At 34.1% G+C, this 11,037-nt stretch overlaps 1 protein-coding gene across 2 annotated transcripts in view; it reads right to left on the bottom strand.

Moving 5' to 3' along the window:
• Nucleotides 1-10,393, bottom strand: part of LOC107089299 (5-hydroxytryptamine receptor 3A-like) — a 12,295-nt gene extending 1,902 nt beyond the window's left edge. The window contains exons 1-10 of one of the 2 annotated variants that reach the window (XM_015382023.1): nt 10,161-10,391; nt 9,956-10,090; nt 7,712-7,869; nt 7,590-7,634; nt 7,352-7,461; nt 5,482-5,651; nt 5,233-5,393; nt 3,339-3,549; nt 3,106-3,255; nt 469-554 (exon numbers count right to left, since the gene is read on the bottom strand). In XM_015382023.1, the coding sequence (XP_015237509.1) occupies nt 469-554; nt 3,106-3,255; nt 3,339-3,549; nt 5,233-5,393; nt 5,482-5,651; nt 7,352-7,461; nt 7,590-7,634; nt 7,712-7,869; nt 9,956-9,998 (1,134 nt within the window). In that variant the 5' untranslated portion in view covers nt 9,999-10,090; nt 10,161-10,391. Of the gene's footprint in view, nt 1-468; nt 555-3,105; nt 3,256-3,338; nt 3,550-5,232; nt 5,394-5,481; nt 5,652-7,351; nt 7,462-7,589; nt 7,635-7,711; nt 7,870-9,955 lie in introns of both variants that reach the window. The other variant, XM_015382031.1, reaches the window with a different exon arrangement.
• Nucleotides 10,394-11,037: the final 644 nt, after the last annotated feature.

Genomic DNA, 11,037 nt, shown 5'->3' on the forward strand with positions numbered 1-11,037 from the left:
GTAAGGTCTGATTACCATTTAAAGTCCAGGAAGTTTTTTTTTATTTTTTTTAGGGGACCTTGAGAAAAGCACTTCCTGTAATTAAAAGGTTAAATCTGTGTTCCACAGTGTTTAAAAATAAGGCTAGTCTTATTAATTACAACTAAAGATGTACTAGAGTAAAAAGAAGTACAAAATACAGTAAATAATCCAACCCAAGAAATAAGTCAAGTCCAACCACATTAAACATAATTCAAGCATTTATTGTCTTTTTAAGTAAAGTACAAACACTAGCTTATTTGAATATAAACACCCCTATTTCAGGTTTGTATACTCATTAATAAATATAACACAGCATGCCATTAAAGCTATTTACTGCATTTTGTGTATAATTTGGTCTCTAAACATAAACACTTCTCAGGATAATGCAAAAAAAGTAATAGGAATTTAGCAGAGGTACTGTCTTTGGACATAAACAGAATGGCATACCTCTTCAAGTGCAGGAAGAAGCTCATGCTGATTATCTTTCTCTGACTCTCTGCAGATGCTGTTACAGACAACACGCTTCTCATCTCCTAAGAAAATAGGACATGAGAATTTTTTTTTTTAATTAGCCTTCAGACAGAAACAGCATTATAAAAATTTATTTAGCACAAAAAGAGCACAAAAAAAAACAGAAAAAAAACAGGAAGATGGACTGTAATAAAATGACAGATAAACAATTTACTTTTCGAAAGTTTCACATTTTGAAACAATGAATTTAGGCATCTTTAGCCACCCATCTTGGTTTGCTTAAATAGCTCTGTATTGGACCTGGGATTTATTTGATCTTATATGATAGATTATGTTTTGAAATATATTCATAATTCATGAGATAAGACTATTAATGTTCAATCACCCAAAGAACTGATAGCAGTGAGTCAGACTTCAATCGTTTTCCAAGAGCACAAATAAAGCAACAAACCTTGCAATTATTCTTTAACAGAACCCGTCAGAAGATATATACTGTATTGACCAGTAAGTATTTTAGACTATTTTTAGAATGTTTGTTGCTTGAAAAGGACATTAAACTGGGGAACATAGAAATATTAATAATTAATGATTGGAGACAAACTGAAATCCCTCGGATAAATACTCAAACTACATATTTGCTAAATAAGTACCAGATTACAACATTATTTTCTAAAAACTGGAATAGAACCCCAACAGCTCAGACTGTAATGAAGTTCTGATTCCAGTTTAGCAATAAATTATAGCTGTGTTCAGCAAGCAGTGATTAGAAAGTCAGCCTTTTAACTAGAGTTGTGCCGATGCCATTTATTGGCCCCGATACCGATACCCGATACCTGGCTGTGCAGGATTGGCCGATACCGATACCATCTGTTCGAAGTTGATGTGTGTGTGTATATATAAAGAACTGCATACTATTTGGATGTAAAATAGTTGCCATCATGGCTTTGTCAAGCTGCTGCCTACCTTTGTGAAGCAGAAAAAAAATAGACTAAAGCAAAGTGAATCCAGTAGAACTTTTTATTGCCTACCCGGAAAGGGTGACAATAATCTAATAAACTTTTGGCTATCAAAATGGTATTTGTGCCGTATTTGTTTGTACTTGCCGATACCATCATTTTAGTGCAGCATCGGGCCCTTGCCCGATACTGGTATTGATGCAACACTAGCTTTAACACACAATGATTAAGAGAGAGTAGGATTTTATTAGCTAAAATTATCAAAATAAAAGGCTTTACAAATAAGCAGCCTCTAAAGAAGGCAGCATAATAACATTTATTATCCAAACCAATTTTCTATCATGCCTTTTTTTTTCTTTTTTTAAAGCCTCATAAATTCTACATATTTTTCTAAGATTACCACCCAAACTGTTGCTTTTAATATAAAAAGAACAAGTTTGATGAAAACAAGCTGAAAGACTGTCTTCTAGGAGGACTTTGCTCTAAAAGTCCCTATTGTTTAATTTCTCTACCTGATCACCAGGTCAGTCTAAAGCCATATTTACACTACCCTCTAAAAACCGATCCGTGCCGAGCTTGGTTCAGTTAACATGTCCCGAGCTGTGCTCCTTAAGACCATTTAAACACCGCACTTGCCTCCGAGTGATTCAGGAAGTTTGCGGAGAGTCAGGCAAAGAAGGCAGCCTTTGTTTAGTTTACTTGACAGTCGGCTTTAGGAATTGGATACGAAAAACGATAATCTAATCAGGGCTTACAGACGCAGGAAGCAACAACAGGAAATGAGGCTCCTCACAATGCTAAGCAGAATCATCACTGGAAATCTTGTGGAACGGTAGGGAAGCTAGTGTTTTTATGAATGTCATAAAGTTCATGATTACGTGGGCTGACTGTAAGGAGATCATGCAGTCTGCTCATACGCTCTTTGTTATCAGAGAACCGTGCCACAACTGAACGGCGCCAAGCCCTACTGATGAACTAGTACCATGTTAGCATGGTTTGGTTGTGTCTTGCGCGGTCCGGTTTAGTTTTGCGTCCCATTTACACTCAATAGTTACCCCGGTTACCGTGCTCGGACTGATCTCGGCACGGTTTCAAAAGGGTAGTGTAAATGGGGCTTAAGAAAAAGCTCAGTGGAGGAAACTAACAAAGTGCATTTACTTGATTACTGTACTTTGAATGTATAATAGAGGATGTTCTTTTCCCTGGTGGATCATCAAAATAAGTGATTATTAGTTATTATTAGTAATAGTTACATTAATCTGTTTCACTATAAGTAGAGCTATATGATGACCTCTGAACCCTGAGAATACAAATTTACTTACATTGAAAATCAAGCAAAAAGTAGAATCTGTATCCTAAAGATATGCTCTTATTATGAAACAACAGTTTTTACCATTTCTTCAGAAGTGATACACTTTTATCAAATGAGCTAATCAGGCTGCAAAGGCAATAAATTATTAAAATCATTACTTAATTATTTTTGAAAAAGTGTGTATCACTTTCCTCTTCATCTCTGCTCTATTGCTATGATGAAGTCGAAATACGAGCTAAACGCTGTGGCACACTGGAGGGAAACATTCGATGCAGAAAACAACCAAAATGGATGCACAAAGCAAATGTGAAACAAAATAGACAACTTTGATGTGATGCTTCTCACCTTTTTCATCGTTATTAGTGTTGGTATTGTTAAGTTTTTTCTTTTTTGTCTCCTGGGAACGGATCTCATCTTTTTCAATCAGATAGGTGACCAGGATCGTCTCCAAAAGGCTCACCAACATCAGAGCAAAAATCACGATGCAATAGGTTGCTAAAAAGGGGAGAAAACTGATTAGATGAAAATGTTTTTTTTTGTTTAAGAAGTTATATTGTTGTGTAATAGACAGTTTGTACCTATCAGTGGAGTCTTGTTGGACATGGCCGGCAGGATTTCATTGAGGATGAGGAGGAGGACAGAGATGGCTAACAGAACTGTTACTTTAAAGCCTAGCTTCTCCCCACGATGGTCCGAGATAAAAAAGGAGGCGAAATCCAGAATAAGAAAGAATAGGATGGGCAATAAGAAATTTATGACATGGAGGAGGGGCCTTCTCTTTATGGTGACCTGAGGAAAAAGATAAAGGGTTTAAAGGAAAAACAAATGCAACATGACTATTTGATCACTATGATTGCTATGGATAGAGTAAACAAAGGAATTGGCATTTTATTGTGTTATTTTTAGACAAATCTTTTTTAATGGATTCAAATTACGTCTAAACTTTCATTAGTATTTTGACTCAGATTAATGTACATAAAGCAACCTAGGTTGGAGCAATCCTATGAACTTATTTTTTATTACATTTTAAAGGTATTGAGGATGATCTTTTATTTTTCGGGTGGATCTTTTAAATAAGTGGTCCTCCTAATTGTCAATCATTCCTGCGATATGTTTACGTTACGCTGTGTTACGCGTTCATCCCGCTATCTTTTTCTGCGTATGCACACTTTCAGCCATACATCTGTGGTAAGCTATGGTTTCAGACAGTCATTGAAGCTCACCTTTCTCACCACAGTTCTTTGAAAATGGCCCAGGGTCGTAAGAGACAAAGTGTCTACCTAGTGTATGAAAAGAAAAGAAAGGCCTCAGAAGAGACAAATATGTCCCAGAATGCTTAGTGCTGGGAATTGCTGTCACAGCAGCCCAAAATCGCTATAGTCTGTCGCTACCCGACTAATAACAAAGATGACGCAGCCAGTCTGCAGTGGAGGAGCAGCAAAAAGCAGTGATCATCTGTCAGTTCGGTCAGTTAACTGAGTTTGCTATAAAGTCCACTATATAGTCTGTATGTGGACACAGTAAGCTTGTATGAGCTATGAAAGCAGCACATGTTAAACAGGACATGCGCAAGGACAAATGGGCTTCTGAATGCCCTGTGCATGTCTTTAAAAAAAATCCTCCACAATATCTTTAAGAAAAAGAGTGATCTGAAAGTGGAAAATAATTTTGAAAGTAAAATAAGTATATTGGAGAGAACAACTTTTCACACAAATAACAAAATCAGATGTTATTTGAGACTAAAGAAAACATTTTTCAGAGAAATTAGACATTTGGAAAATTACTTCCAGGGGAAAAAAAAAACTCTAAAAATATATTTTTACTCTCACATTTGCAATCAGAGTGAAAAAAATGTCTCTCAAGCACAGATTTCTCTCTCAAAGTGTTTTTATTCTTCCTCTCAAATACCAAGTCTTTGCATTTGATTCAGGTTTTTTCTCTCGATGTGAAAAATGTGTCAAGGGCAGGCCTGTGTTCCTATTGGCCAGACTCAACAGTAACTAAAACAATGTTTTTATCTTCTTCACCTCCTCTTAGAAGTATTAATCAGTGGCCTTTTATTGGTTTTTTAATCATCATGAAAGCTTTTGAAGCACTCAATGTGGCCCTTCAAGGGGGCTGTTCAAAGAGGGGGTCCATGAGGACATAAAAGTTTTCTTAATAAATCTTTAGAACTTCCTCCCTGAAATAAAGCCTGTTTAATCAATGTGATCAATGTCTGGAGAAAGGTCCTTAAAATGATGTCTGCATATAAAATCAAATGTATAACTTTTTGCTAATTCAAGGTTTTAAACAACAAATATTACAAGATAAAAATGGGAGACATTAATGACTGAAAATGTAGTATTTTGCATTAAATACAGATTTTAAAGCTCTTAAGCTTTTTAGACATCCTGCTTGCAGAGCATTCTTTCTATTCATTGTCTTTCTTTACATAGTTGTTTTTGCTGGTGTCATGTACGTGTTACATACTGTGTATGTCAGCACATCCCAGCTCCTGTTTTCATGAGTATGAGTGGAGTTGCTGACAGTCAGATGAAGGAACTCCCACTCTCCTTGGGTCTTCATGATCTCCTGTGAAAACTCAGTGACCCGAGAGGAGTTTGAATAGGGAATAATTCGCATTTCGTTTACTGTGTGCAGGGAAATCCGGAAATAGAACACTAAGTGAAAGGCAATACAAAAAAATATAAAGATGTCATATGATTGAAGGAAACCTACTGCAGTATACTCCAGAACCGAGGGATATGTTGCATTGTTGAGTGTCAAAGGGGAACTTGTAGACGTCCATCTTGCAGGTGCTAACCACGCGGATGTCATCGCCAGCAATGACCGTTCCGTCAAAATTCACAACTACATTTGGATTTCCTGGGGAGTTGTCCTTCTCTATCCTGGAAATATTTGAAAGACAACCACACACATGCAGGACATTTCTTTTAACAGCCTGACTTTACATGGTTTTCAAACCTGTAATAAAGTGAAGCTTTCTGCTTTCAAAGCTGAAAGATAAACGTGTTTACTTGTCATTACACTGTAAACACCTGTGTGTACTTTAATAAAAATGAGAGCATAAAAGTAAATCATACTGTAAATATTATCATCAAACAGAGGACATGATTATGAGCAATAAAGAAAGCATGACTTGTTTTGTCTCAATCTGTTGCATGTGTTGATGTTTTTAGTTTTTGTCTTATCCTGTGTTCTTTTTTTGCGAAAATTTGCGATAATTTGCGCAAATCCTCCTCTACACCTTTAAGTTATGCTGAATCCGCTTCCGATTTCACATGAAGACTTTGTGAAAAGGTGTTTCATTTATATTAATAAACGATATTGTTAACTTAAGTGGGGATTTAAAATGTTACAGCCATATGTACTGCCTTGAATTTTGTTATACCTTTAACATTTCGTCAGATTTTAACCAAAAAACCTTTAAGCTCGGATTTTATATGACAAGCACAAAAACACTACACTGAAAAAAAAAAAAAAAACTAGAAGAAGAAATAGAAGCAAAATGTTTTGGTGTCAATATAATTGTATTTAGTGAAAACCCTATAAAGCCACCTTTTATTTCAACTAGACCTCTACATCTAAGTGCATGTCTATACCAACTTTGCAAATTGTTTTACTTTTCATAAAAGCTAAAGGTTGGATGGAAGAAAGTGAACATTATTTTTTATGCATTGACAAAGATTTGCAGTTGAGCCATTGTACCGGTAACACATTAATATGCTTTTAGGGACAGTATTCTGCTGGAAGATAGCTATTCACCAGAGCCTTTTGCAGCTGTAACCGATATCCATCATCCCATAAACTCCCCACAACATGAAGCTACCAACACTGATATTTCACTATTGGGATGGTTTTCACTGAAGAGGAATTTGTTGTGTTTTGGCTGGAGTTTTATTGTTTTCTGAACTGATCACACAATCTTTCTCTAGTTTTTGTCTGTTTCTTTCCAACATGCCTTGTTACAAACTAAAACTTTTTTTTTTCTTTTACTTTCTATCATATTAGTTTTCTTGTTGCCTTGGGCCTCTTGGCTGTTTCTATGATTAATGCTACCCTCTCATTAATCACCAATTAACCACCAATTTAGGAGGATGATCACATCTTGGTAGGTTTCCAGTTGTCACTCTTTCCATTTCTAGCAGAAAGATTTAATGGAAACCTAACCCTCTTTTTAAACTTTATAATTTTGGCCTGTCTGCTGTTTTCCTGGGTCCTAACAATGCTTCTTATTTTTTAAATTAGCTCTGTGAAAGCCTAGAAGCATCTGTAGCTGTACTGAGACTTGAGTACAAAATAGATTGCTTTTTACTAGTTGGGTGACATTTGTAGGAAATTGGTGCCACTAAATGTTAATTTAGAGTACCCAATTAGCAAGGTGAAGGGGGTTAGAATCATTAGTACATAATACTTATTATATTTGTAATTGTAAAAAGATGTGAGCCAAGAACAGTTGTTCTTATACTCTACATTATGCATTTGTTTTTGTTGGTCCTAACACGAAACCCTAATAAAAGGCATCTTGTTGTGTTTTTCTACTTGTTTTAGTTTTATCATATGTGCTTAATGTCATATGCAGGCTTACATCTCATAGATGAAGAGATCTGGTTTCCAGAGCAGGTCTCTAGGAACTGAAGTCTGAGTGATTCCACAAAACTGAGCTGGATCCCATGAGATGAGTTCATTCTTCCACTGCTGCAGTGCAATAATGTCAAAATGAATTATCAAAAAAATTAACTAACCAAACAGATCATTTGAAGTTTGATAGCATTATTTTACAACTTATGTGTATGAAAACTGTCCAAATCAGAGCTTTGACTGACCATTGATCCCCAGATGAAAGGAACAAAGGTTTGTGTTTTTTCAACCTGAGGATTAAGACGTAGAAAGTTAAAGCCTCCTATTGATACTTTACACATCATGTAAGCAATAATGTAGTCTGTACCACTGCCAGGATGGCATAGACGATAAGGTCCAGCTTCACCACAGTGATGTGTGTGTGGTCCAGAACGGGCCGGGTTATTTTAAACAAGCTGCTGTCTGCGGTCAGGTTCAGGTAGTCCAGAACATCCTGATAACTGCACACTTTACAGAACCCGCCATCTATGGGTGTAAACAAAAAAATCCTGTTAGATTTCATCATGAAAATATCAAGACCAATAGAAAATTATCATCTGGTGACGTCACGCTACATGGCTGCAGGTTTTTCTTGTCTTTTGGTGTTATATTTGAAACTTAAAGTAATATGCATGTATTTTTTAATGCAGTTTTGTTAGCAGGGAAAATGAATAGTTTGTAAAATGTTTTAAATGCTACACTCCTGGAATAAGGCAAATTATATAATTGTAGATTTGTGAAAAAATCTGTTTGTGATTTAGAAAAATCTTCATTTAAGTACAATGACGTTTTGCTATATTTTTTCAAACAATGTTAGTTCAGAGAAACTTTTTTTTTTATAAAATATTCAAATTGAAAATAAAACAGATTTTATATTTGCACACTTAAAATTTGTGTGTCTATTCAACTGTTTTAGCTTTGAATTGATAATTATTTTTTCTCTCTGTTATTTTGCTTTTTTTTTTTTTACATATAGTTAAAAATGTTTAAAAAAGGGGTTAAGCTTTAAGCTGAGATGTTTTAATACTATATTGTATATGTAGATAAAAAAAATTACTGATACAAAAATATTGCTCGTATTTTGTTTTATCAATTATTTTTTTCTCGTAAATTCTACATACAGTATATATATATATATATATATATATATATATATATATATATATATATATATATATATATATATATATATATATATATATATTTAAAATAAAAAAGTGTACAACTCATCTTTCTACAGATAATTTTTCCCCAAAAATTCCCAGGGACCTTTTAAAAAATGACAGTGTCTGATATTAAAGTTACGTTTTTTTAAGCTAAAATTTTATACACCATCTTATACAAAATACACGATTTTTGTTATTTTTTTTATTTTTTTATTTTTTTTCAGTTTTTACTCTTCCTTATGTTTTTATTATATTGATTTTTGTTGCTGTTTTAAGTGTTTTTTTTTCACGTCTCTCTTTTATAGCTTTATTTAGAAAAACAAAGGCAACAGCAATGATGTATAAATATAGTTTAGTAAAAGGATGGTTGACATGTTTTCCCTTTGATTATATTTTTGTTCATTTTTTTATACCATTAATGATTATATAATATTTTTCAGTTATTTTAAGATAGTAATTCAGATATATGGGCAAATATAAATACATCCATTGCATCAATGCACAAAACCAGTAACAATACTTATCTGAACAGGAGTGAATAACAAGTAAATAACTTTTATAAAACCCCTCCTTAATACATTTTATCATCATTATTTTGTGAGTTTTTCATTTGTTTGTGTTTTTCTATAGTTAACAGTTGTTTACTATAAATAAAGCTGAATACATAAATTTTTTAACAAAAGAAATAACGTGGTTTTACATTTTTATTTATATTCTAATAAATAAATCAAATCATTTAATGCATCAATCTTTTCTCAAGAAATGAAAACAAGTACATATTCTGTGCCATTGTTTTATTATATAAAACAAATGTTTTCACCTGTTATTATATGGAACTATTTTTAAAGATCAATTCTCTATTTTGTGTTGTTTGTTTCCTATTTCCTTTTTTTTTCTTTGTTTGCAATTTTTTATTTACTTTTCAACCACCTATGTAAACACTTTGATACAGTTTTCTTGAAAAATCCGACAATTCTAGATATTCTAAAAAAACAAAAAGCTTACATTTAAGAGGTACCAACAGGAAAAATAAAAAATTAAAAAATTTGCATAGAATCTAATCTAGTTTTAACTTGTCTAATTTTACCAGATCATGGGATTATTTCTGCATTTCTTTCCTTTTTTTATTTGTTTTTGATCAAATCACACAGGGCTTCAAGGTTTCTGATGAACTTATTTCATACGTACAAGGAACTCAAGCTTTGTCCAAACCATATTACGAATTTTTCCAGCTATTACCAGTAATAGTTGTTTGGCTCAATAGCATCAATTTGTCTAATGTCAAATTGCCTACAGAAGAACATTTAGCAAAAAAGTAATTAAAAAAAATTCAATGGCTCACACAGGTATAGAGCTATATGCAATTAACATGAAATAATTTTATTAGTTGAAGGAATGAAACTTACTTGTCAGGATGAGCACCAGCAGGAGAAAGGTAGTACAGGTCATCTCCGCAGCTTTTTGTATGTCTCTGCTGTTCAGGCTGGGGGTCTTTTATTCTTTAGCCTCAGGCTGCTTCCAGAAAACAATTCCCAGACTGTCTGAATTGGAAAAAAACTCTGAGGTAGACATGTATAAAACATAATTAGCTTACAGAGGGATGAGACGTACAGTATATCCCATATATCATGTTTAACTTGGATCTTGCTGACAGCCAATGTTGGGTATGATGGTTTTGGGTGGAAAGTAAGAAAAATCCAAACTCAGTAAAGGCAAGTCAGGGACATTTATCTGCTTAGAGGCAGAGATAATGTGATTTCACTGCTTCTTGTCACTGAGAAGAATATGGACTCTGCATGATTACGGGACATATGAGGTCATGGATAGACAGTAGCCCAAAAAAAAGGAGGGGAAATTTAATAAGAATAGAAATTGGTGACTGAGGCATTATGGTAACCAGATTATGAACACTCTCCCCAATTAGACCCACTAATGTCACTATCGTCGTCTGCCAGCCTCACGATATTAAAAACTTGTTTCAACACACCATATCTCTCATGGTCCTGGACTCCTCTGTGAGTTTATTAATATATCTCCTGGCGTGCTACATATTTACTTAAAAAATATATTATGAAGGTGCTCAGAAAGTGTAAATATTATCAAAGATCCATTTGTGTCAGTAATTTGTATTAAATGTGACATTAGTAAATAGATTCTTTACACAAATGATTAATTTCTACGGATGTTGATGATAACAGTTTATGGTTTAAGACAAACAGAAATCCTCCTTTTTTAATTCAGTGCAACGTAGCATGGAGGCTTACAACCTGTGCCTCTGTCAAAGCAACACTTGTGTCATCAGTCTCTACCAAATGTTTCCTTCTGCATCATTTTCCCTTTACATCCTTGGGAGCAATAGTGTGTGATGAATCAGCTTCTTTAGTAATTAGCTTTTTGTGGTTTATTCTCCTTGTCATTGTGGTTGTCATCCTCGATCTGATTTCTTAGAGCAATCACAGAATGGTTACACCGAGTGCTCCATGGTCAT

Source organism: Cyprinodon variegatus, unplaced genomic scaffold, assembly GCF_000732505.1.
Source record: "Cyprinodon variegatus isolate N-32 unplaced genomic scaffold, C_variegatus-1.0 Scaffold12, whole genome shotgun sequence".
NCBI classification, from domain to species: domain Eukaryota; kingdom Metazoa; phylum Chordata; class Actinopteri; order Cyprinodontiformes; family Cyprinodontidae; genus Cyprinodon; species Cyprinodon variegatus.